Source organism: Sphaerodactylus townsendi, linkage group LG01 (genome assembly GCF_021028975.2).
Source record: "Sphaerodactylus townsendi isolate TG3544 linkage group LG01, MPM_Stown_v2.3, whole genome shotgun sequence".
NCBI classification, from domain to species: Eukaryota; Metazoa; Chordata; class Lepidosauria; order Squamata; family Sphaerodactylidae; genus Sphaerodactylus; species Sphaerodactylus townsendi.
Genome location: NC_059425.1, coordinates 32,181,194 through 32,205,619, shown reverse-complemented (window position 1 = coordinate 32,205,619; position 24,426 = coordinate 32,181,194). Strand labels below are relative to the sequence as shown.

At 46.8% G+C, this 24,426-nt stretch overlaps 2 protein-coding genes across 12 annotated transcripts in view; one reads left to right on the top strand and one right to left on the bottom strand.

The window, feature by feature from the left end:
• The first annotated feature begins 4 nt into the window (after nt 1-4).
• PTRHD1 (peptidyl-tRNA hydrolase domain containing 1) lies at nt 5-23,818 on the top strand. Of its 3 annotated transcripts, none has more exons than XM_048517032.1 (3): nt 5-199; nt 2,225-2,421; nt 22,643-23,818. In XM_048517032.1, the coding sequence occupies exons 1-2, from the start codon at nt 5-7 to the stop codon at nt 2,393-2,395; spliced, it is 366 nt and encodes a 121-aa protein (XP_048372989.1). In that variant the 3' UTR covers nt 2,396-2,421; nt 22,643-23,818. The 3 variants fall into 3 exon arrangements, with proteins under 3 accessions (XP_048372989.1, XP_048372997.1, XP_048372981.1); XM_048517040.1 differs by lacking the exon at nt 22,643-23,818 and adding an exon at nt 10,052-10,866; XM_048517024.1 differs by lacking the exon at nt 22,643-23,818 and having other exon boundaries at nt 2,225-4,730.
• NCOA1 (nuclear receptor coactivator 1) overlaps nt 5,782-24,426 on the bottom strand; it is a 353,900-nt gene continuing 335,255 nt past the window's right edge. For 5 of the 9 annotated variants that reach the window (XM_048516888.1, XM_048516916.1, XM_048516959.1 and 2 more), the window contains 8 exons: nt 23,178-23,346; nt 20,934-21,254; nt 19,790-19,891; nt 15,699-16,101; nt 13,764-13,938; nt 12,892-13,075; nt 10,407-10,496; nt 5,782-7,324 (listed from right to left, as the gene is read on the bottom strand). In XM_048516888.1, the coding sequence (XP_048372845.1) occupies nt 7,154-7,324; nt 10,407-10,496; nt 12,892-13,075; nt 13,764-13,938; nt 15,699-16,101; nt 19,790-19,891; nt 20,934-21,254; nt 23,178-23,346 (1,615 nt within the window). In that variant the 3' untranslated portion in view covers nt 5,782-7,153. Of the gene's footprint in view, nt 7,325-7,417; nt 7,475-10,406; nt 10,497-12,891; nt 13,076-13,763; nt 13,939-15,698; nt 16,102-19,789; nt 19,892-20,933; nt 21,255-23,177; nt 23,347-24,426 lie in introns of all 9 variants that reach the window. The other 4 variants (XM_048516924.1, XM_048516931.1, XM_048516939.1 and 1 more) reach the window with 3 other exon arrangements.

The window sequence follows — 24,426 nt, the reverse complement described above, 5'->3', positions numbered from 1 at the left end:
CAGGATGGCGGCGCGCGCGCTGGTGCAGTACGTGGTGCTGAGGGGGGACCTCCGCGGCGAGCCGCACTCGTGGCCGTTGGGCGCCCTGGTAGCTCAGGCCTGTCACGCCGCTCTGGCAGCGACCTATTCGTACTTCGACCACCCTGACACTGGCACCTACTTGGCCCAGGGAGGCAACATGAGGACCGTCGTGCTGGAGGTGAGACCGGGCAGAGCACAGAGACGCGGCCGAAGCCATCTTAGAACGCTGTGGGTGGAGTTTGCGGCGAAGGGGAGTGGCTCCTGCTGGGCGGGGAGAGGAGGGAAGGAATGGCCTTTCGCCTGTTAGGGTGGAGGGATCATTTAGCGCACAGGTGTCAAACTCGCGGGCCGGCTCTCCAGATGTTTTGGACTACAGCTCCCATCACCCCGCTAGCATGATGCTGGCAGGGGATGATGGGAACTGTAGTCCATACCATCTGGAGGGCCGCGAGTTTGACACCTATGATTTAGCACATATTTTCCCTGGAAGGGTTCAGAAGTAGCCTCTGGGACTGAACAGGTTCATCTTCCTCGCTGTATAAGAACTCTGCATGCGCGATTTCCAGTATCAGTGCATTTGTCAAATGGATGGACTTTTCATCTGCCTGGTGAAATAAGCCCTCACTCACGGCAGCTTATCCTGGATTATAGTTTGTTAGCCTTTAGGAGTCACAGGATGCTTCATTTTGTGATATGTGAATGTTACAAAACAGAATGTGTATGGGTGCTGTGTGGTTTCCGGGCTGTATGGCCGTGTTCTAGCAGCATTCTCTCCTGACGTTTCGCCTGCATCTGTGGCTGGCATCTTCAGAGGATCATGTGTATGTTCAGAGGATCATGTGTATGTTCAGAGGATCATGTGTATGTTCATTCACATATGCAGAATGTGTATGTTCACGCTTCATACTATGTAGAACGAGGACGGCTCTTTTCGCTTTTCATTCTGCCAGGGCTCCTCGCCCTCCTGTGATTGGCAGTAGCCCTGCCTGCCTCCTATCTTTCCTGGCTCTTTCCAGTCCCTTTAAACATGAGCTACTGGAGCCAGAATCCATACCAAGCATATTCTCAATGGAATTTTGGCCATTGTCAAATGTTCCGCCTGTTGTCTGCTGTGCTTGCCCTGGCCACAGCTGGCCCAGTCTGTACCTCCTCCCCTGACTGACACTCCTACCTCTTCAGATCCTTTTGAACTGGAGGTTAAACATGGGACCTTTAGCATGCAAAAGGTGACCCTCCGCTGCAGGGAACTCCTAGCGCCATTGTCTGTGACATCAGGATAGTGGATACTTTAACCCTGTTTTCTATATCCCAGACTTAGAGTGGCACTCCAAGGGCTCAGAACATTTCATTGTGGATCAAACTTTAAGCTTTTGCATACAAAGTATGGGCTCCTTTGTACATTTATGGAGAATGAGCAATGCAAATTTTGAACTCGCATATTCACAACTATAAATATAGACATACCCTGAGCCACATGTACAAAGCCCAGTACTGGTGATGGTCCACATAACCTCTGTTATCATACCCAAGGGAAAGTCAAACTTAATATATGGGGAAATGGTTCTTTTCTCTCCACCCCCACGCTATCCTTCTTGTCATGCCAGAAACCTTTTTTATGCCAGTCTAACAAAAAGGGGGCTGACTTTCCCCTTGTTGCTAAGCAAATTTATCATGCTTCCTTCCCTGGCCTAGGATTTCTGCCTGTGTTACCCCAAGGCAGCTGAGAGTCACAGGATCCCCACAACGGCTCGGCTACATAGGATTGCTAGTTTTGGGTTGGGAATTTCCTGGGGTTTGGGGGGTAAATCCTGGGGAAGGCATGTTTGGGGACAGGAGGGACCCAAACAGGATATAATGCCAGAATTTATTCTGCAAGGTGGCCATTTTCTTCAGGGGAACCAGTCTATTGTCTGGAGAGCCATTATAATTCAAGAAGTCCAGGCCGCACCTGCAGGTTGGAATCTTACAGCCATGATGTCTCCCACAGGGCTGGGATGAACCTACTCCATAGATTTAGGCCAGTTCTGACAGTGTGGTTTGAGAAAATCTTAGATAAGGTATGTGTGTTCTGGCTGACGTAAGTGGAAGCCGTCTGCTCTCCACACCATTTTGCTGGGATCTCATGAAAACCATCACTGTTCAAGCTTGCTCCCAGTTGTTTGCTTGGAGTGCTACTGATTCTTTTCCTCCTCCTGCTTCCCAGGCACCAGATGAAAGTGCTTTGACTGCATTAGCAGAGGCCCTGCAGCAAAACAGCATTGATCATAAAGTGTGGACAGAGCAGCCCGAAGACATTCCCACCTGCATTGCTCTCCGACCCTACCCTAAGGAAGAAGTGCATCGTCATGTGAAGAAGTTCAAACTGCTGAAATGAGCGTCCTTTTCTCTGCTTATGTACAGGTTAGACTAGGAAAGACAGCTTTTCTCTGGGACTCTACTGTGTAGCAGCATCACTGGAAGGCATAAAACCGGGCTGGAGAAGCATGATATCCCTTCATGTTGATGGCAACTCTATGCTGTCAACCAAAGTGTGGCTGTAGAGGGGATTAAAGATGTATTTATCTGCATTTGGTGTATAGCTTAGGCTTTCATGGGTTCACAAACAACCCCCTAGAGGCAGAATCCTTTGTATGTAATATTCCTGTTTGGGGTTTGGTTAAAATCTGACAGACAGTGTTAAGAAGAGTTGTAGGATGTTGTGGGTTTTCCAGGTTGTATGGCCATGTTTCTGTAGCATTTTCTCCTGACTTTTCGCCTGCAAGAGAAAATACTACTGGAACACGGCCATACAACCCAGAAAACCCACAACATCCTAGAGATTCCAGCCATACAACAATACAAGAAAAGTTGTGTTGCCAAATGAGATGTGCTAGAGAGGTCAGTTTTGTTGGCTTTTCATTGCCATTTATGTGTGTAACACCAAAGAAACTCTGCTTGTGGTAACTGCTTAAGTAAGCACTGTCATCCATCCCATAGCAATGGGTGACCTCTCATTCATATAAAAAAAACTGGATTGGGATGATACCCAGGGCAAAGGTAATGTTTTCTGCAATCGGGGAGTTGAGATCTTCACAATAATTTGAAACCTTAAATATGATGGAGGAGGAGGAGGCGGTGGCGGCGGCTGGATTTATACCCCACCTCTCTCTCCTGTAAGGAGACTCGAGGTGGCTTACAAGCTCCTTTCCCTTCCTCTCCCCAGAGCAGACACCTTGTGAGGTGGGTGGGGCTGAGAGAGTTCTGAGAGAACTGTGACTAGCCCAATAGGAGGAGCAAAGAGAGGACAGGGAAGAATGATGACTTTAGGGGGCTGTCGTGGGGAGGGCAAGGAAAGTAGATGGATGGGTTAGACAAAGGAAAAGGAAGGGAAGAAAATATATTGTGGCTGGAGAGAGAGATGAGTATGCAGGCGCTTTGGAGAGGAGCAAAGCTGGATGGAGCCAGAGAACAGATGCCATGACAAGCCCTTATGGGCTTCCCAACAAGCTCAGTATGTATTTTACACTGCAGATGGCACAGTTTTATTGGAAGAATGGGACTGGTACAGAGATGGTGCTATCAAGCTCAAAGGAATGGCTGTAGCCTTCTGAATTTTTTTACTGGTACTTTATGGGTAGTGAGAATAAAGCTTGACTGCTGGTCCTGATTCTTGAGTTGGGGCAAAGGTCATTTTTTGCCACATGTTTAGAAAAGTTAACGGCTAAATGAATAGTTCAGCTGAATGTGACCAAAGGCAGGTCCAGCATTCTAGCAGTGACTATCTCAAAAGACCTAAAAGCCAGATATGAAGACAAAAGCCATCCGCTGTTACATCACATCCGCCCTATAACTGGTATTTGGACATACAGCTTTTTAATTAAGCAGTTCTAGTCACATGTGATCAGGTGTCAAAATTCAATCCTAAATTTTGCAGAATCGCTTTAGGGGCTAGGTCGAGAAAGGGCATTAAGCAGAACTTTCCATGGGAAGGAGAAACTGAGGCAGTGCTGATGGACAAGACGGAAAACAAGATGTTTCATGGATGATGATGATGATGATGATTGTAGATTTCACAGCTGCCAGATCTTTAGCTGGTTGTTGGCCTTCATTACAATTCGAGCCTCACCCAGAGGCCTAGGAAGTTGTAATGTATTATTATTATTATTAATTATTATTATTATTATTTCATAAACTGCTCACTCCCAAAGGGCTCTGAGCGGTAGCCAAGAACAGCCTTTGAAGAGGCCTTCAGATTTTTGCTTTCTTCATTTATTTGCTCCCAGTTAACAACCCTGCAGAAGCTTCTTGTCACCTGACTAACTGGGTGCCAGGAAGGGGGGAGGAAAGTATCCAATAAATCAGGCAGTACTGAAGTACGAAACCTTGTATCTAAACCCTCAAAAGACAGTTGACTGTTCTTTCCTGCATGATCTTAAAGGAAGACAATCTGTGTCCTGCCAAAATGGGCGGGAAGATTCATTGTGAAGGTACGGCATTCGCATGTCACCTGGCTGCATATGGTCATAACATTGGCCCCATGCTGCAGCACCTAAGGGTGCAGAAACAGAATCAGGGGTTTTACTCTGGCTATTTGTAGTTCACATGGCAGTTGTTTTGCATAAGTTTTGATGGCTGTTGTGTTATTCCTGACAAAGCAGAAATGGAGGCTGTTTGGGGGCTGCCAGACAGCTAGTGAGAGGCTGGCAATAGTAAAGTTTGAGACCAAACAATTGTGCTATGCTTTCTCCTTTCTGATATTTATGTGGTGAAGGCTTGGGTGCCTGTTATCTTGAACCGGACATCGTGCTCAGAGATGTCAAACGTTGCTTCTTACTGGGGTTGTCTAGGAGCTGTCGTTGAAACCAAGTGTCCCTGTCCCAGGTAGTCAGTGTTTTTCTGAATGGGTGTTTTACCATTTCTACTAGTACAATGAAGTTTTAGTTTCCATCAGGTAGCTCATGTCAGTGCTGATTCTGGATAGTTTTGAAAGGGAAACTTGGTTTCTGTAGGACTTACCCATATTTTGTAATCAGGGCAGAATTAGGGCGCGGGGATGTGCCTGCTGCTTGGTCCAGATTCTAGCAAAGACTCACACCCTTGGTTGTGGTGGGTTTTCCGGTGGCTGGCATCTTCAGAGGTGGATCACAGAGGGACTTTCACACACAGACTTCCCTCTGTGATACACCTCTGAAGATACCAGCCACAGGTGCAGACGAAACGTTAGGAACAAGATCCACCAGACCACAGCCACACAGCCTGGAAAACCCACAGCAACCAGTTGAATCTGGCCGTGAAAGCCTTCGACAATACATTACTCACACCCTCCTCCTTCTGTGTGTCTTGGGCTTTAATAACATTCAAAGACCTATGTGAGAAAACTCAAGTATGGTGGTTCAGGTTTCAGATCTTTGCTCTATATATATTTATATATCTCTTGAACTTCCTCTTGGTAATCCTGCCTTAGTGGCAATCACTCACTATTGACAGCATTTATATATCTCTTGAACTTCCTCTTGGTAATCCTGCCTTAGTGGCAATCACTCACTATTGACAGCATTGGGTGGTGGAAAGTGCGACTGAGGGTTTCCAGAGGGCCACTGCCCTCATTCAGGTACTACCTAGGGCTGATCCTGCTTAGCTCCTAGACTTGGCTGGCCTGGGCCATCCAGCATTAGCTCTCTCTTATTTCTTGGTCCCCACCCTGCGAAGATGCTCCTCCACCAGTCAGTGAAAAACCCCTGTTCGTCCTTTCCAAGTAATAATGCAACGGTAGCCACCAACTTTGTCTCTTTGTTTTTTAAACTCTTGCAAATTCAATTAACAAAAGCTACACAGTTTGTTTTCACACATCAACAAAATTTCAGAAAGAGGAAGAGGAAAGAAATACCCCCCCTCCAAAAGCAATGCTATTGTAAGAGCAATCCTCAACTAAAAAGAGAAAGAAACAGATTTATACAAGAGGTTTTGAGCTATTTACAATGAAAGGTTTAAGGGGGCAAAGAATAAGCTTGTCTCCCATTCACAGAGAATCACCTTTTTATTATAATCATCATAATCAATATTATTTTAAATAGTTTCAAGCTACCCTTAGCTGTTAAACACAATCAAAGCAGAGAGAACTGACTGCTTAATTTTAATCAGAAAAAAATGTTTATCTACAATATCTGACAGAGGGTGCAACTAGCCACAGGTGTCTGCTGAGCAGCCGCCTCTTCATTTTGACGAGGTCTGTGTGTGTGGGGGGGTGTGTGTGTGTCACTTCAGGGCAGATCCCCCCCCGCGCACAGATCTCATGGCAATGAATGGGATAATCACAGCAGTACCCCGTGAGGGATTGCTCCCACAACCACCTCTTCCTGTCCCCCTTTAAAAATATTGCAATTATCCCCCAAACGGTACTTTGTTTTTCTTTTCAAAAATTATTATATTAATTTTTTTTGTATGTTCCCTCCCACCCAGTTGTCATATATACAGAGGGCCTCTTTCTCACTAAGGAGGCATTCTATATACCAGCATAAAACATGGAAAAAATGGTGGGTCAAAATACTCTGTTATTATTATTTTTCTTTAAAACCAACATACTCACAATTGCTAGAAAAAGCTGATTGCACAAACATATTTGGGGGGGTGAGGGGGTGCAGCGGGGGAGGGTGTACTTTTTTTTTAAAGAACAGCTAAAAACATTCCTTCTCAGAGAAGAGACAAGTGCCATTATTCATCCAATTCCTGCTTCATTGAAGACACAAATCAGTGACAGATCCAGCTGAAACTGAGAACTTGGTTCCTCCCCACCCACCCCCAATGCCTTCCCTCACGCTTGTAACCCCCTAGCACAAGTTACCGCCCTCTGGGATAAGAAGCCAGCCCCCGATTACAAAAATAAGGATCATCTATCATTTTGGCTCAACAGTTCCGTCTTGTCACTTCGCTGATATCCAACACTTACCCAAAAAAAGAAAAGGAAGAAAAAAAGAAAGAAAGAAAGAAAGGGGAGAGAAAAAAATGTTTTTTTTTTGCTCCGAACACTACAAGAGCTGAAGAATGGCTGCGCTTTGAGATATCAAAAATCTCAGAAAAATATATAATATATATATATATTTATATATCTCTGTATGTCTCATTATTTAAATTTCACATTCCTTTGAAAAGCGGGTTATTCAGTCAGTAGCTGCTGAAGGAGGCTTTTCTGCTGGGCTTGTGGGGTCTGGGAGCCCGCCGAGCTCTTCTGTGAGCCCACGGGGCCTGGCTGGTTCAGATAAGGGTCTCCCCCCACCAGGTTGACTGTACACTGCACGTCTGCAAACACCTGGACCTGCTGCACCTGCTGGGACATAAGAAAGGAGAGAGGCTTTTAGCTGGCAATGGGAAAGGGCCCCCTGGCTGACCGAGCAGGTACTACGGTTAAGTGGAAACTCACTAGAGAATTCCTCTAGTCTGTAGTCACCACAGAGTAGAACTCTTCTGTCTTCTTGCCCTACAAAAAGAAAACCGCTGCACTCATTTGGATAGGAGCTCTGAAAAGGTTACATGTTTTGCATTAAGAAAAGCAGCAGCAATCCTGAGTCTCCAGAAACTGGCAGGGAAAGTGACCCAAATTGATAACAGGAGCCCCTCAACCCCTCTGGTGTCAGCAAGTTCCGGCAGACAAGATGGAGGCTAGAATGCAACCTCAGGGATTCTGGGAAACCAAGTTTAAGCAGCTTCTCTCTTTTCCACCACCCCTCCCGTATAAATGCTTGCCTATTGGTCTCTTTGGGGCCAGGAATCATGAGGTCTTGACTGATGAAATAGCAGACCAGAAATAACAAGTGTTTCCTTGCGCTTGGCAGGTTAACAGGAAGGTCTCAGTGATAATGGAGAGGCTTCATGCTGGGGCCAAAAAGTAGAAGCAAACCCTCCTTTTTACTTTTTCAGTTCTTGCTTTCTTGGGATCCCCAGCATCTTTCTCCTAATATTGCCAATATCCTATAATTTAACTGAGATTTCAAAGCATTCCACATTGCCCTAGAACAGGAGTCTGCAACCCGCGGCTCTCCAGATGTTCGTGGACTACAATTCCCATCAGCTTTGCATCAGAGGCACTAAACCCCTGGAATGTCACAGACTGCGGAGAGACAACCTAAAATATCTGATTTCCTTTATATCCACTATTCAATATATTTTGCTGGTCTGCTTTCAGATTTGTTACAGATTACTTAGAATTTCCCCTACTTCTGATCTTGGAGATCTCCCAGCTCCTATAGCATCAAGTTTTTGGACTCTTCTGCACATAGCAACAAATGCTCAGTGTCCCGAGACTATTCTTTACGCAAAGGCTATTAAAAACATATATAACAATCTCTTTCCATACATGGTCTCTCAGTTCCATATTCTGGGTGTTCCTCGTTTGAGTGTCCAAGGTGTCAGGAACTCTGATCTCACTGCAAGGAAACGTTAAACACTAACACTGGAATCTTTGTTCCAAAGCCAAAAATGCATTTGTGCCTGGCGTTAAATGCCAGACTTCAATTCTGTGGAAGGCAGATGCTGGAAAGTGAACCCAATTACAGTGGCATAGCGAGATGTCGCACCCCTCCAAATGCCAAACTCCTCCTGCCCCCCTTGCAAATACCCCCCCCTCCTACAAACATTTCCTCTGCCTGAACAATGCTGAAGCCCCCAGTGCGTTGCTGGCTTTGGCACCACTCGGATGGAGGAATGATTTGTAGGGGGTTTTTTTGTATAGCGGGGGGGGGGGGGGAGTTCAGCCAGGGGCTGGGGGCAGGAGGGAGAGGAGGAGGGGGTGGGTGGCCAAAATGCACCCCCATGTGACCGAGGCGAATGGTGCATGGGTCATCTGCCATCTCTGCTCCCCTACTAGATACGTCATTGCCCAGTTTGGATTATTATCTCATGGAGGAATCATTCTCAGCTGAATGATGGGAGCTTGCAGAAGTCAGATTGTTTAAATCTGCACAAAATACTTTTGTGTGCTGCCTGTATTACCCTCCCTCCCCCAATATTTATCAGCCAGGCTGGGATTACAAACAACCATGTTCATGTTTGTGCAACTATGTCTTATTATTAGTTGAAGTCTCAGGTTATTGAGAAACTGGCAATTAAGACTGAATCCAATGGAATGATTGCAACATCATGGCTTGCTACATCATTTACTGAAAGCTGCGGATTTAGTGATGCCAGTGGAGTACATACCAAGATACAGCAAAAGGTTCAGCATCTTGTCTGAAGACAAGTACGCAAAAGGGTTAGAAAGTAAATTTGTAAATTCACTTTTCCTGGCTTCTTTACCCTTCAATTTGAGGCAATGCCCTTCCTGTATCTAGGAGATTTCTGATTGTAAATAGGTTGTGTGTCTGAGAACTGAAGGCAATGAAGGATTATTTCCATGATCTTTTCAACTGTCCCATCTATGAATCCTCTAGGAAGTTCTCTCTCTTGCTACTTATTCCTATCAACCCAAAGGATTAATGCAGAACACATAAATGGGATCCATATTTGGTTGTCATAAACCTCACTCCTTGATTTATGTTTCAAAGGACTGCTTAAAAGCTCAACGTTAATTCATGCTTTTAAACCGCAGTACTTTGAAAAAAAATCTCCCCCATGTGAAAACACAGCCTCCTTAACAATCTTGACCACCCCAAATAACCAAGAAATAAGCACTGCTGGGATTTAGGGGTAGTTTGCCCTAAGTAAGTCTGCACCTTAAGACCACCTGGTACTTCTTCCAACTGCATCATGAGACGGAGACGCAGCGGATCCTGTCAATACAAGAAGCAGCTCAGCTAGACTCAAAGAAGAACTGGTCATGCAGGTTCTATGCAGCTTCTCCTTTTCCAACCTGACTCTTCCTTTGCTGAAAATGAGGCTGGTTCTCATGTTGGTTACATGGGTCAGATGTTCTACAAAGTTATATGCTGATTGGCTTAGGGTCCTTTCAAGCTTGAGGGGAGGGGGAGGATATGTCCAGTTTTGAACTGCAATATTCCAAATTTACTTGCCATTTAAAAATAACCCTCACGTTTTTTACTAGTCTGCTTTTCCTCCCTAGGTGTCACAGGGCAGCCTGAGTTACTTCAAAACTAATCACACAGAAGGAATTCTATTCGCCGTGGGGCAGCTGTCTTGCACTGTGAAAGACACTGGAGTTGCTGCCAAAATGAGTGCGTGGACCACAAGGCCAGAATGCTGGCTATCTCCAGTCACATTCAGTCCCAGCTAGGACAGCCCTTGAGATGGCTTTTTTTGGACCAAGGCATCCCAAAGGCTCCCAACCCCTTGAAAGCCCTTATTACACACTCATTGTTTGCAGAGGAAATACAGTGCAGTGATTCCCATAGCAACTGAGGCAGCCATTCCAGCTTTCCCTGAACACCTTGTTCAGGGCTTTGGAGACTTTTACTGACCTGTGCACCATCTGCTTCTGTTTTCAAAAGATCAGAGGAAGAAAGCTGGTTGCAATAGAGGCCTGTAGGTCTGAGAGCTGGGTCATTTACCTGAAAAGAGCCGACATGGAGAATTCAGAGATCATCTCGTTCAGCACTCATACAAGCGAAGGAGTAAGAATGGAGAACTGCAGTGGGGGAGCCTCAAGACTAGCTGTGCTACATAAGAGAAGCGTTCTAAGTCCTGCTGTTGACCATCAGAATATACCCCTGTCAAATTGAAGGGATTGTGACTCTACACTGCTAAACAGCAGGAGCTGGCTTTCCTGAACAGCTCCCAAAGTCTAATTCAGAAGTACCATATTTCCCCGAAAATAAGACAGAGTCTTATATTAATTTTTGCTCCAAAAGATGTGTTAGGGCTTATTTTCAGGGGATGTCTTATTTTTTCCATGATTTTGCTCCCCCCACATGACTAGATCAGCTGCGCTGGGGAATCTGTAACTAGGGCTTATTTTTGGAGTAGGGCTTATATTTCAAGCATCCTCCAAAAATCCTGAAAAATCATGATAGGGCTTATTTTCAGGGTAGATCTTATTTTCGGGGAAACAGGGTATCTGACATCTTTATACACCTCATACTCAAACTGATTTAATAGCTCTTGTCTCTAAGCAGACTTGGAAGCTAATTTTCGTGAGGTGGTAAGGGTTCTAAGAATTGCTGAAGGATTCTTTATACGCTCACCAAACTACGATTTCAATTACTATTTTGGCGAAATCATGACAGCTGAATTGGTAAAACACCAATTCATGCATAGTACAGGTATGCCCCAAGCAATATTAGGGAAAGCGATCCATCTATGGATCAGCGGAAGCAAATCTTTCCCTGTGGGCTTGTTTGCAGCTACAACTAACTTTTAATAAGCACCCTGAATGGCACTGCTGGATTTGTTAATGCTTCCAAGGAGTGAATGAAAAGGCACAATTCATAGTTTGTAAGGAAGACTTAAAGCCAAGTGACTAAGTGAAGCGGCCTTATACTGAAGTAGAGCATTTTTCCATCAAATCTAGGAGTGTCTGCTCCGGACTGGCAGCAGCTCTCCCAAATGTCAGGAACAGAGGAAGGTCTTTTGAAACATTTATTTATTTAACGTTTTTGTACCTGCAGTACACAAAATTTAAAGAGCATCTTAAACAGCAATTAATAAACTGGAGATCCTAACACAGTATTTAAACATTTTACATCCTATCGCAGAAAATAGTAACATATTATGAGTTTAAAAAACTCATAAAAGCTTGGGTAGGGAGTTCCAAGGCACTGGTGCCTCAACAGCTCATCCACCTGGATAATGATGGTGACCTGGAGGCAGATTTGCATGGGATGAGCTGATTCGTCCTGACTGAATGGCTACCTGGGATCCCTTAAACTGGAGATACTAGGAATTGGACCTGGGCCTTCAGTATGCAAAAGGTGCAGCCCACGCACCCCCTACCACTTAACCACAATTCTTTTCCCTGAGCAACCCACGACAGCTTGTAAAGCAAGATGAGCAAAAAAGGTCTGAACTCTTGATTCATACATACAAAGTGTGGTAGTTATTTTGGGGTCACTATCGTTTTGTGGAGATAGGGTTTTGTGGAGATAGCTTACGGCAGCATTTTCACCCTCGATCTCCCTTTCGTTAATTACTTTCATTGCAGTTGATATGCCAAAGAATGGGGGAAAGAATCATTTGGAAAGCGCATAAGCATTCTTACATTCACACTGTAAGATTTTCATATGAAACCCGTCCTAAGAATTATACTTCAGGATACCCTAAACACGTTCAGCATGCAAAATGAGACTTCCCGTCCCTCCCAGATTCTGATAATAAACTTCAGACTGAAACTTTTAAGGAGATAGAATGCCAACCCCCCCCCCCCCCTCAATTATAATACACACGTTAAATCCCTCCACTTATTGCTTTTTATTCTGGAACTAGATCTTTGGCAGAAGGCCTAAGTCTGGAGATCAGCTCGACACCAAACATTTAAACTGAAATGGCAGTGGGAGAGTTGATTTTGAGGGGGGAATTACTTAAAGCCCCCAAGGGCCTGCTGCTTCTCCTCCTTCTAGGGCTGGGACAGAGAAGCACATTACATATGAACCCGGGGGGGGGGGGGGGTTGTTGGAAGATCCGAGGACTCCAACCCCACCTTCTGTTTCTCTCCCATCCATGCACTCTCCCCTTTCTAGCTCTTTGGCATAAATCAGGGTTCCCAACCTCAGGCCTACCATGGAACGCCAACGTTGATTCCAATTTGGGGTGGCACTGACTTAATGCATTTAAGGTCACTGTTCTTCAGCAGCTGGTTGTGACCATGGTGCCAACCAATTATCAGGATGAGCGCCATGGTATGATCATGAATGTCTTGCTCTTTGTGAGTGGGGGAAGTGTCTATTTCTGATGGAACAGCTGAAACGAGTCTCTGGGACGCACAAGGAAGACGCCGTTGGTTGCACTAACCTGCTCCGAGCACAGCGGGTTCATCCCAGGCATCTGAAGTGAGCTCAACGGCATCTGTCCTGCCATTGGGTTCATATTCTGGACGTTAGCATTCCCTCCAGCCATGGAGACTGTGATGCTCATGTTGTTGTACATTCCCTGCTGATTTGGTGGGGGCTGGGCTTGCCCAGCTTGGCCAAACACACTACGTAACAAAAAATAAGGGGGAGAAAGGTGAGTGAGAGAGAGAAAAGGAGCGAATGTCTACGAATGGTTTAAGTCTCAGAATGCCACTATGTCTAATACACACATCCAGACTCCCACAAAAGTCCCAGATTCCAGTGACTGATTGGGAGGCACTCCCAGTGAGAGTGGCATGGCAAGAGTGGCCACCCACACGGGCTAGTTAGAAGAAAGCAGGAAGGAAGCCCCTTGACAACCGTCTCGACAGCAGCCTGGACGAACACCAGCTAAAAAAAAAGTCTGCTTGAGTTAAGACGACAGAATGATTGTACCAATCATGATTCTACCTTGATGTTTTTGAATGGCAGAACTTTGCCAAGCCCAGGAGAGGTGCAGAATAGGAATAGCTCAGAGTATGACATTCACAGAGAAGCTGACCAAACTGGGTTTGTTGAACTTCGGACATTGCTATAAGATGGGTATCAGGACTGGCATCCTCAGGACCGTAACTCCAAGAGCGCCTGGAGTGGCAGCTGTGGCCATTGAACTTGACAATGAGTGTGTGTATTGGGGGCGGGGGCACTTTCCACTGCCTCTGGAAACTGACCCTCCTGTAAAACTACAGGGTTCTAAAACAACAGGCTGAAAAGGCTTTGCTAAAGTCTGGAACTTGAAGATTAGGAGTGTCTACACCTAAGAATCGTGCTTACTTGTTATTTCCCATGGTTCCTTGCTGCCAGGTCTTCATGTCCGGTGACTGGTACCCGGGCGTGGGCGGGGCTGGCTGGAGCATGGGGCTCTGAGAAGGAGGGAGCTGTGGTGACATCAGGGGGCTGCTGGGACTGAGAGATGGGGTGAAAGCAGCCTCACCTTGCTGACCCATTCCTGGGGGGAAAAGAGAGCAACAACCTTTAGTCTGGACCTCTGGAACAGCCGACTGCTAGGCTTATCTTCTGGGGATGATGGCCAAGAACAGCTGGAAATCCTGTCATGATCTGGTGGCTCAGTGACCCTGAACTTCTTCCACAGCTGGGGAAGCTGGTTATACAACAAGCAGCCCGGGAGCTGATTATCATCTGCAGATTGCCTCTGTAAATGGAATGAAAAATATAAATACAGTCTGTGGCTGAATCCATGTCATGGAGTTCATCAGCCTAACCCAGCACTGCTTTTTAATGTCAGAGCTCCAGCCTGGAACGGAACAACTTAATTGCTAAATACTGACCAGAGAGTGAAGGTGGTACAACCCAGGCTTCAGGGGGGATCCTAAGGCAATTTCTACCCTTCTCTGTCTGCTGCTGTCTCATGGCACTTGAACGTTGCTCCTGAGGGCCAAAACTAAATGTAATGGCATCCACAGGTACTCAAAGAAATGGCCTAATAACCTTATGAATCCTGATGGGTTACCCAAGATAAACTAGCAGAACCTGAATACAATATAAATGGTTAAAAAAAATTCAATCCATTTTGAAAATAATATTGTAATTTTTAAAGCTATTTGTACTACATTGAAGTTCTGCTAGTTTATCTTATGTAACCCCTTGGTATTCCTAATGTTCTTAGGGTGTTTGTCAACCTTCCTTGGACACCTGGTTTTTCTGGCCTGAGATTTTTCTTCCCCTTTCTGTTCTGGTTCTGCTGATGGTATCCAGACCCAACACTTGGGCACAGCAAGGGATGTCCACCAAAATCATGTACCCCTCCTTGAATGAGTGTAGCTGCGTTCTTGCCAAAGAGCATTTCAGGATCCTAATGCACTGTATCCCAAAGGTGCGTGAAATCACACGTGAAGCTTGGACTGAATCATACCATCGGTCCATCAAGACCAGTATTGTCTACTCAGGCTGGCAGTGGCTCTCCAGAGCCTCAGGGGGAGGTCTTTCACATCACCTACTGTCTGGTCCTTGCAACTGGAGATGCTGGGAACTGAACCTGTGGCCTTCGGTATGCAAAGCAGAGGGTCTTTCTCTGAGCCACAGCCCCTTCTCAACTCTCACTTTCCCCCCTTCCACTCTACTATCTGATCATACCAATTCTGTGGGTTTTTGAACTACTACAGATAAAAATCCCCACAAGCCCTCTTCGATCAGGGGTGGATGCACACCACAGGCAATGATACCCCTACTGAATGACCAGCAACCCCTGAACTCCGCTTCCAGCGAGAGACCGCCCACACAGGGGCTAAGAGACTAGAAAGAGGAAGCCCTTGGTCCAAAGCTCAGCTCCAGCCAAAGTTCACTAGACAGCATTAGAGAAGCTACTGCCTCTCAGTCTTGGCTCCAGGAACTGCCAGTTTTGAGATCCAGTGATGTGCAGTGGTCAGTATGCTGGACCACGGTGTGGAGGCCTGAGTTCAAACCTGCCAGTGCCAGCCTTCGACCAGCCACTTTGTCTGGACTGAATCCACTCAGAGGGTTACAGTGAGAATGCAATGTTTAAGGTCTCAAGCTCCTTGGAGAAAGGGTGAGATAAAAATGTGAGTAATAAAACACACACATCTTCTGGGGAGAACTGCCAGTGTTATTTTCTGTCCTAGAATTGGATGGAGGGGATTTCAAACAATCTGGTTGATAGTTTAAAGTCCACCCTCCTTTCCCCCAGCAAGATATAAGAGTACCCCTTAGCAGGCCTGGCCCAAGACTCACCTGAGCCTGAGTACTGGAAGATGTTCTGCTGCATTTGAGGGTTCATCCCAGAGTTGAACTGTCCTCCGACGTTTCCCATCATCCCCCTGTTCACCATGTTGTTGCGGCTGGCCAATGCCGCCTCAGGGTTTGACGCCAGCTGTGAGAATGGGCTGGTGGAGGTAGGGGGAGTTCCTGGATTCGTACCGTAGCTGGGGGGGAAGGGGAACTGCTGCGGGGGAGCCTGGGGGAGGCGCCCGGCCCCCAGCTGCACAGGGACCCCAGCCGAGGGCGGGAGGTTGTTCCCGAAGCTCTGCTGCTGCCTCATTAGCATGGCTCGTTGCTGCATTAGCTGCCTTTGCCGGTGTTGCTGGCTGTAGAGTTCACGCTGGCGTTGGGCCAGCATTTGCGCATTCAGGGGGGGCTGAGGTGAAGGAGGAGGAAGACAAGCACAGAGAAAACAGTGAGGCATGGGTTAAAAGGGGGCTCGTGGCCGTCACTGGAGAACTGAGGTATCAACCGTTTTGCTGAAAAAATATGCAAGGAGTCATCTGGAGAGGGACAGAGCAGGAACGCAGAGCCCTCTACACACATTTCCACCATCAACATTTGTTTATTAAAGTCTCTAGCCCAGGGGTAGGGAACCTTTAACACTCAAAGAGCCATTTGGACCCGTTTTCCACAGGAAAAGAAAACACTTGGAGCCACAAATAATTTTTGACATTTAAAATAAAGATAACACTGTATATATTGGGTTTTTTACCCTTTTGCTCCGCTCATTCTGAGAAGCGCATGGATGCGTCCGCCCTGCTACCTGCTACCAGGGGAAGCTGGGCAATTGGTGCGCCCACCCTGCTACCTGCAGGGCGGGCAAGGATGAAGCCAGCAGCTCGGCCTTGCTGGCCGCAGGGAAAGCACCTGCCCCACTCGAACGGGGTGGTCGAGAGGGGAAGCCGGGCAATTATGTCGCATGCCCACCCTGCTGCCGGCAGGGGAGGCAAGGATGAAACCGGCTGGCTTGCCCTTACCCGGCCGCCCGGGGAAAGCACCTCAGCTTGAATGGGGTGGGCGAGAGGGGAAGCACACGGCGCAGCCTCGCCAACCGCCAGGAAAGCACCCCCCCTGCAGCTTGAGCAGGGGTGGGGCGAGGAGGGAAGCCAGCGAGGCGCAGCCAGCTGGCGGGAGCGGGCAGTTGGATGCAATACCTTGACCTGCTGCTTGCAGGGCGGGCAAGGATGGGGCTGGCGGCTCGGCTCATGGAGCCGCAGTGCAAGGGCAGAAGAGCCGCATGCGGCTCTCGAGCCGCAGGTTCCCTACCCCTGCTCTAGCCCTTCCCTTGTGGCTCAAGGGAGCTTGCAATTCTAAATTATAACCATCTACAACTTTAAAAAAACCCTGTAAAGCCCTGCCCCAACCCCCGAAAATGACTTTAGCTCAAACACCATTAAAAGTCATAGAAGATAAAAGAGCTTTGCAGTACAGATCAGAAGCTTCTAAGGGTGGTGCCCTGCTCATTTGATCAGGGAGCCCATTCCAGAAGGCGAGAGGCACTACCAAAAAGGAACAAGTTCTGTGGGATGCCACATAAGATATCCTCCTCCACACACTTTAAATAGGGTGACAGCCAGAAAGTGGCAGCTGGTGGACCCTGACTGATGCACAGGCACATGTGGGGAGAGAGGGTCCTTAGCCATAAGGGCTTTTAAAGGTCATAACCAGCACCTTGAGTTGAGCTTGGAAACAAGCTGGTGGCCAAAGCAGTTGTTTCAAAATAGGCAAGGTGTGTCCCCATTGGCTGGCCACTGACAAATAATCAGGCTGTTGCGTTCTAAGCCAGTTTATGAGATGTCTCCAAGAGATGTCTCCAACACACCTGGAGTGTGTTGCTGTACTCTAATCATAAGATCACCAAAACACGGATTAGCATGGGCAGATTAATTGAGTTGGAGAAAAGGGAGAGATGGCAAGTCACAAACAGACAGTCAGAAGCAGTGTGGGCTGCAACCGCATCAGGAATCGTCTTGGTAACACTGAACTTCTGGATGCCCAGCTTTTCAACCTTAATCTGGACTCCTGACTAGCAGAAGTCCCTTCAGCACCCTCCTGTTCTTAGGAGCCTCTCAGTCCTGAATGCTTTACTGGCCCAGCAGCCCCCTTATTCTGTCCCCAGCTGATCCACTGCACTTGGCCAGCGTCCCCTCCGGCTGACTCTCCCACACTAAGCTTGGGACGTGCGACCTCGGGAGTTCTCAGGGCCGTGGCTGATCACTCTGGTCAGGACCAGCTGCAGCCCAACTGCCTCCCACCCAGCTGCTGAAAATGCCAAATAATTCAGCCTCCCTACAGAATCCCCTCCTCCCCCTTCATCCAACATACACGGAGGTGCAAGCAAGTTAGCTCAATTAAGAGTGAGTGTTAAAACGGTACATCGCGCTGCTTATGCAAATAGAACGGCAGTGGTCACATGCTAATATTTGTTTCAGTCAAACACCCTGGCAAATGACGCTTATAATACAATAATCCATGCAGTTCAAGCAGATGAGCCATGCCCTCAACTACTCGGTCCCTTTGGTAGAGTGAACTTCTAGAGGCGAAGGAATGGTTGCTGTGGGAGAGATGGAATAGATGGGATCTTGGACTGGTCTAGTAAAGTAGCATATGCCATTAGTTTGGCCCAGAAAGTAATGAACAACCTCCCCCTTGCACACATTGCAAGAGCCCTGCAGAGTTTTTGGCAAAATAGATTCACTGTAGGCTGCTCTAGCGAGTCCAGCCAATCAGCTGACAAGCTCACCATCCTAAAAATATAAAGACTTTCCCCCCCCATCAAGTCACATCTGACTTATGGCTTTCACACACACATACAGCTCTTTCAGAACGACCCAAATGCAACCTGGAGGGGTCTCACTTGCCCAGCTCTGTCCTGGTGGCAGCTGCTAACAGACATTCCACCTTCTTGGCTTCAGTGCAGCTGTTAACTTGCAAAAGAAAAAATGGTGGAGAAATGCCAGCTGCCTCCCCACCTCCCTTGCTGAAGAACAGCTGCTGTTGGACTGCAGCGCACTGAACACTCATTCCTTTATGTTCCAGTCCCTTATGCCCACAAACATGTTCCTCCCCAAAACAACATGTTTGGAAACTCCCCAAAGTCTGTTCCCTCTCCCTCTCGTCCAGCTCACAGGTTTCATTAAACTTTGCGAACATAAACATGGGATGCTTTGTTAAGCTGATGGCCCATCAAGTTCAGCAATCTGCCATCCCAGAACAGCCAGACAGATGCTTCAGGGCCACATGTGATGGTGACATATAGCCATTAGTGTTGATCGTCACCATTTTGGATGCCAGATGTACATTCTCACTGAACGTGGATGCTGTCCTGATGGCTGTTGCCTCTACATTTACCGACAGATCTACTAGTCGCCACATCTTTATTTACAACATTTTTGAAAAGCCATTGATGACACAGTTATCACCATCTCCTGTGTCATTTTTACATTCTGAAAGAGAATCTATCCTTTTTCTTTACTCTTCTCCTTCTCTGCATTACTTAACAGTCCACAAACTTCTGTGTTGTCCCGCTGTTATCATTTTGCTAAGCTAAAGTGCTGCAAATTTTTGGGTAAGGTTGCCTTGCTTTATGATCCATTTCCCAGTCAGGGATTTGCCTTTTCGATACGGCTGCTACACTGTGTTGATCGTTCAAGCTGTTCCCTTGAGAAATGCAGGGAAGGAAGATCTCGTGAAGCATGGGTCCCCAAACCTTGAGCACTGTGGTCACATCTGACATTTTGAGAAGGATTATGAGCACCGCTATGGCCTGAATGGGTTTCTCTTGTCAGGATGTTCAATCCCACAGCTGGTACCAAACGCCACTCGCTGTTCTGTAAAAAGTATCAAACCTGCAAAGGGGTTCGCCAGGTTGCATTCATACCAGAAAAGCAAATCAAAGCACCAACTGGTTGCACAAAGAATGTAGTAAGCGCTAATGGCAAGAGAGGTCCAACTACATAAATGAAGCATTACAGACCAGAAGGGTTGGCCCTACTGACCATGCATCCATTTCCCCTAGAATGAGAAACTCCAGGACTGAAGGTTTCTTCCTTCACATTTACCTGCGGTGTGATCTGCTGCTGCATGCCTGCCCTCATGCCGACGGCACCGGGGGAATTTGCTGCAAACTGATTCAGGATAGCCTGCCGATTCTGGTGTATCAACTAGAGAGGAGGAAATGAGGGAGACCTTACAGTGCGGAAGGCTGGATTGTTTTGAGGAGGTTGCACAGGAAGCCCCTTTCCATCAGCTAATACAGAGGGCATAAGTCCCCCCTCCCCCCCAAAAAAACGACAAAGAGGGTTGCAACAGTAACCAGAACTAAAAAGTGCAAAAGAGCAACTGGAAAAAATATTCAGCTTTACGATTGTTGCACGTATCAACTCTGCTTCTTCAGGGGGATCTGTAGAACAGTGTTGCCAGGAAGTTCCCACAATAGTTGGACTGGTTGTTTACACAGCCCTAAAGAACAGTTGGAGTGGTGGTTCCCAACCTGGGGGACTGGGGACCCCTGGGGGGTGCAGAGATATCACAAGGGCTCCATGAATCCATATGCTCTCTAAGCATTGTCCCTTTGGATCTTTTTGTTACCATTAATTTTCTCAGTCAATAAACACTACTACCACATAGTGGGGCCGTACAATTTGTTATGTTAATTTTTAGAAATGTGTTACGTCATTTATAGTCCTCATACTTGAGAAGTATGATATTGCAAGGGGTCCTCACACTTGGAAAGGTTGAAAACCTCTGATCTATGGGATGGCAGAAGGCAGGACTGGGGAAGAGAACGATTGCCATCTTTCCCCAATACCTGGAATGGCAAAACAAACAAAAAGGCAACCCCCAGCTCTTTTCATCCATCTCCACGACTCTGATATCGGAAGATACCTGGAACAAGCATCAAGAGGGTCTAGTGCCATGTAAAAGAACGTCTGAGAACAAAAACAGGTCTGCAGCTTATCTTGCACTCCAAAGACAACCTTATGGGTTTTTTTCATCATCCAGGCAAATGTTAAAATGACCCTGGGAGCATTTTCTTTGGTAGCCCCCGATTCCTTAAAATAAGGGGTGGGGGGGGCATGGGTCTTTCAGCATGTGGAAGTGAAATTGGAAGGCTGCCAGAATGGTGGGCTGCAGCCTCTGCAAAGGGCAACGTGGCCCTACTGGCAAAACCTCTAGGACCAGCCGAGCATTATGTACACTCACCTGCTGCTGTCCCTGGAGCCGCTGCTGCAGCTGCAACCGCAGGTTGGGTGCTGTTGGAGGTCTGCTGAGAGCCTGTCGAGGCTGCATCCCCATGTTGGTGGGGAAGGCCCCACGGGGTGGTGGGACCTGGACTTGCATGGGACCAAAAGGCGGTTTCTGCCTGACCATGCCTGGGAAAGGGCCAGGGAGGTTGGTGGCGGGAGAGGCTGAGGAATAAGGTTGCGGATACATGCCAGGTTTCTGATCCATCACGAGAGGGGGCGGGGGTGGTGTTGCTCGCTGTGGCTGGAATCGCTCACTTAGTGTTTCCAGGCCACCTCCCTGTTCAAAGAGGGAAAGAAGCATGAGGTCCCTTGAGATTCAACACAGCAACTTAAATGACCCAAAAAGCAAACAGCACATTTTGGGCACTGCACCTGAAGGCTCTCAAGCACAGCTGCCGACTTTCAGGATGTTTGGTTGTGGTGGGTTTTCCGAGCTGTGTGGCCGTGGTCTATTAGATCTTGTTCCTGACGTTTCACCTGCATCTGTGGCTGGCATCATCAGAGGTGTATCACAGAGAGAAGCGTGTTACTCTTCTCTGAAGATGCCAGTCACAGATGCAGGCGAAATGTCAGGAACAAGATCTACCAGACCATGGCCACATAGTCCAGAAAGCCCACAACAACCAGTTGAGTCTGGCCATGAAAGCCTTCAACAGTCTTCAGGATGTTTATTTATTTATTTGAATTTTACCCTGCCCTTTCCTAAAAAGTGTTTTTCAGGCGAGTTTCACTGTTGATCAATGACAAAATCAGGAACAGTGCAGTGTGGGAGGTGGAGAGCAAACCACCGCTAACCTTGGGTCCATGATGAATGTACCAGAAGAGCATGTAACAATGATGCATTTTTCACACTCACACATTCATTTTAGGTTTGTGTCACAGACATCTGCAGTGAGGAGTCTGAAGTTGCTCCTCTCACAAGACTCTGCTTTGTGGAGTTTAAATGTACTTTTGGGAAAATTAAAAATAAGAGATGTACTACTGTATCACTCTTGAAAGTCCACGGTGAGCTGGAATATTTCAGCTGCCTTCAGTTCAAATCTTGCCTTGGCAGTGGACTCATTAGCAACTCACTATTTCTTCTATCTCAGCTCCAACCCCCAAACAATATGGGGGGAGGGGGTAATAGTGTTGTCCCATCTTATCAGGCTGCTGTAGGATACATGAAAATATGAGGATGGAAGATAGCAATAAGCATGCCTAGAAATTCGTAGCTGAAACCATATTTCCAGACAGATGAACAATTTAGTAATCCTCCTGTTGTTGAAACTCTGTCAGACAATCTAACTCCACTTGATTCTTCCCAATGAGAGAAACAAGCAGCCTGAAGTCCTTAAAATCTGCATTTGAAACAAGCTTTTAAAAGGGAAGGCAGTAAGCACAAAACCAGCTGTTCAAGTACCACAGAAGTCAGCAATATTTGAGTGAGCGCTTAAGTGCTCCGCTGAATTTGGTGGGAAGTGAACAGAAGCCTCTTCCTCTGGATTCTGTCCTGTCTCTACAGAAGCCTCTGAAACTGGGGTGGGGGTCTGGTTCATCTCCAATTCCTTTATATCCACTGAGCCACTCAGTGGATATAACATCCACCCGCTTTGATCACTCTGTTGCCAGTTAAGGATAGAGCTGTTAACCCAAACTCTTTTCATTTGATGTGATGTTTAACAGGTGTTGAATCAACCCAAAGCTGATGTTGTAAATGAATGATTGAAGAATATCTGCAAATTATCAGCTTTTTGGACCACTGAAATTTCAGTTTTTGCTTGCTGAAAGTAGAAGAGTACAAGCCACAAGGAAGATGGAATGGGAAACTGGGAGCATAAACGCTTACAGGAGCTAATGGATTCAATCCCCAGGACTCTGTGTGCAGCAGAACTTGCAGAGTGGGAATTTCCTCCCTTGGGAGCTTATCGGGTTGCCTCAAATGCAGATCCCAAGGACTGAAAGATCCTGGGGACAGCATGAGATGCTACTATTGGCGGGGATCCCTAGCAAAATGCTCCCTTTATGTACAGGAGAGGAATTGGGATTCAACCAAATGTTTCCAGGAGAAAAATGAAGTGCTTTCTGTCAAGGTTGCCACTATGTTCTGAGAAGTTTCCAGTGTGCTTTGAGTCCTCTTCACATTTGGCCCACCTTGCAGAAGCTGTTCCAGGGCCCGTCAAGACCAGGTCTCCATGACATATACAAGTCAACTGCCTACCTGGACCAGTTTGTCAATGCCAAGAGCTCTGTCCAGTTCTGCCAGCTCATTTTCATCTTTGCCACTCAGGAAGGACACAAGCTGCTCGAGAAGGGCTTTCTCGTCATTTCGTCCCTCTGGCGTGGTGGGAGGACACAAGAGCTCGTCCAGCTGAGAAGCGATACACTGGCTGCAGGGACAACAATGCAAACGAGAAAGGTGAGTCATCGGAATGCCCGTTTTCTTGCCCTGAAATCATCCTCATACGCATTAAGTATTCTCGTATACAAACTGACAGAAGGATTTCCCAAAATGAAGGCCAACATTTGTTTCAGCGTGATCAAGGAGCTTTATCAACTAGCACTTGCCCTACATACCATAGACCAATTGGCCATGCTGGCAGGGGCTGATGGGAATTGTAGTCCATGAACATCTGGAGAGCCACAGGTTGCAGACCCCTGCCATAGACACACAACAAATTGGGCCAGGATACAGCTGGCTGGAAGGAACTACTGGAGCCCCCTGCTGTTTGTCTGGTACTTAAATGCTCTGAACATGGAGATTTTGTGGTTAACAGTTATGAATTTGTCCATTCTTTTTCAAAGCCACCTAAGCTACTTACCGTATCTTACAGTGGTGAATAAAATCAGTTGTACAGTTTGTAAGGTAGTAATCCCTTTCGTCACTTCTAAATCTACCGCCAATCCGATTCACTGGATCATTCTTTTGAGTGTTAATATGCGAGAAGAGACCTTAATTTATAAAACTGTCCGTCCCCCCCAACACACACTTAACCTTTCCTTTTCCCACCTAAAAGCCTAAAAAATATGTATTCTCACGGGGAAAGTGTTTTCCAAATCATTAAACATTTGGGAAGCCCCTTTTCTGCATCATTTCCAGCTCTTCAATATCATTTTTTTACATTAGGAATCACAACATTCACTCTGCAAAATGTTATACTGAAAGTAAAAAAAATCCCAATTGAACATATCCACCCACACATCTTTGATCACTTCTGGTGTGCACAAAACACTCGTCATGGACGACATCAATCCCAAGTTAGTGTCTCCATGTTTTTTACACCAATGTTAGATGACTTCTCTGCTAAAATCCCGAACCTATACTGCTGCTATTTATTGTTTGTTTAGCAATGAGGGTGTGGTAGATCCTGTGCAGATCACTCCATACCCAGCGGAGTCGGAACAAGGGGGAACTGCGCCTGGGCACACCTGAGCCCCACGCCCCTGAACACTTCTGCTATGGCACACGC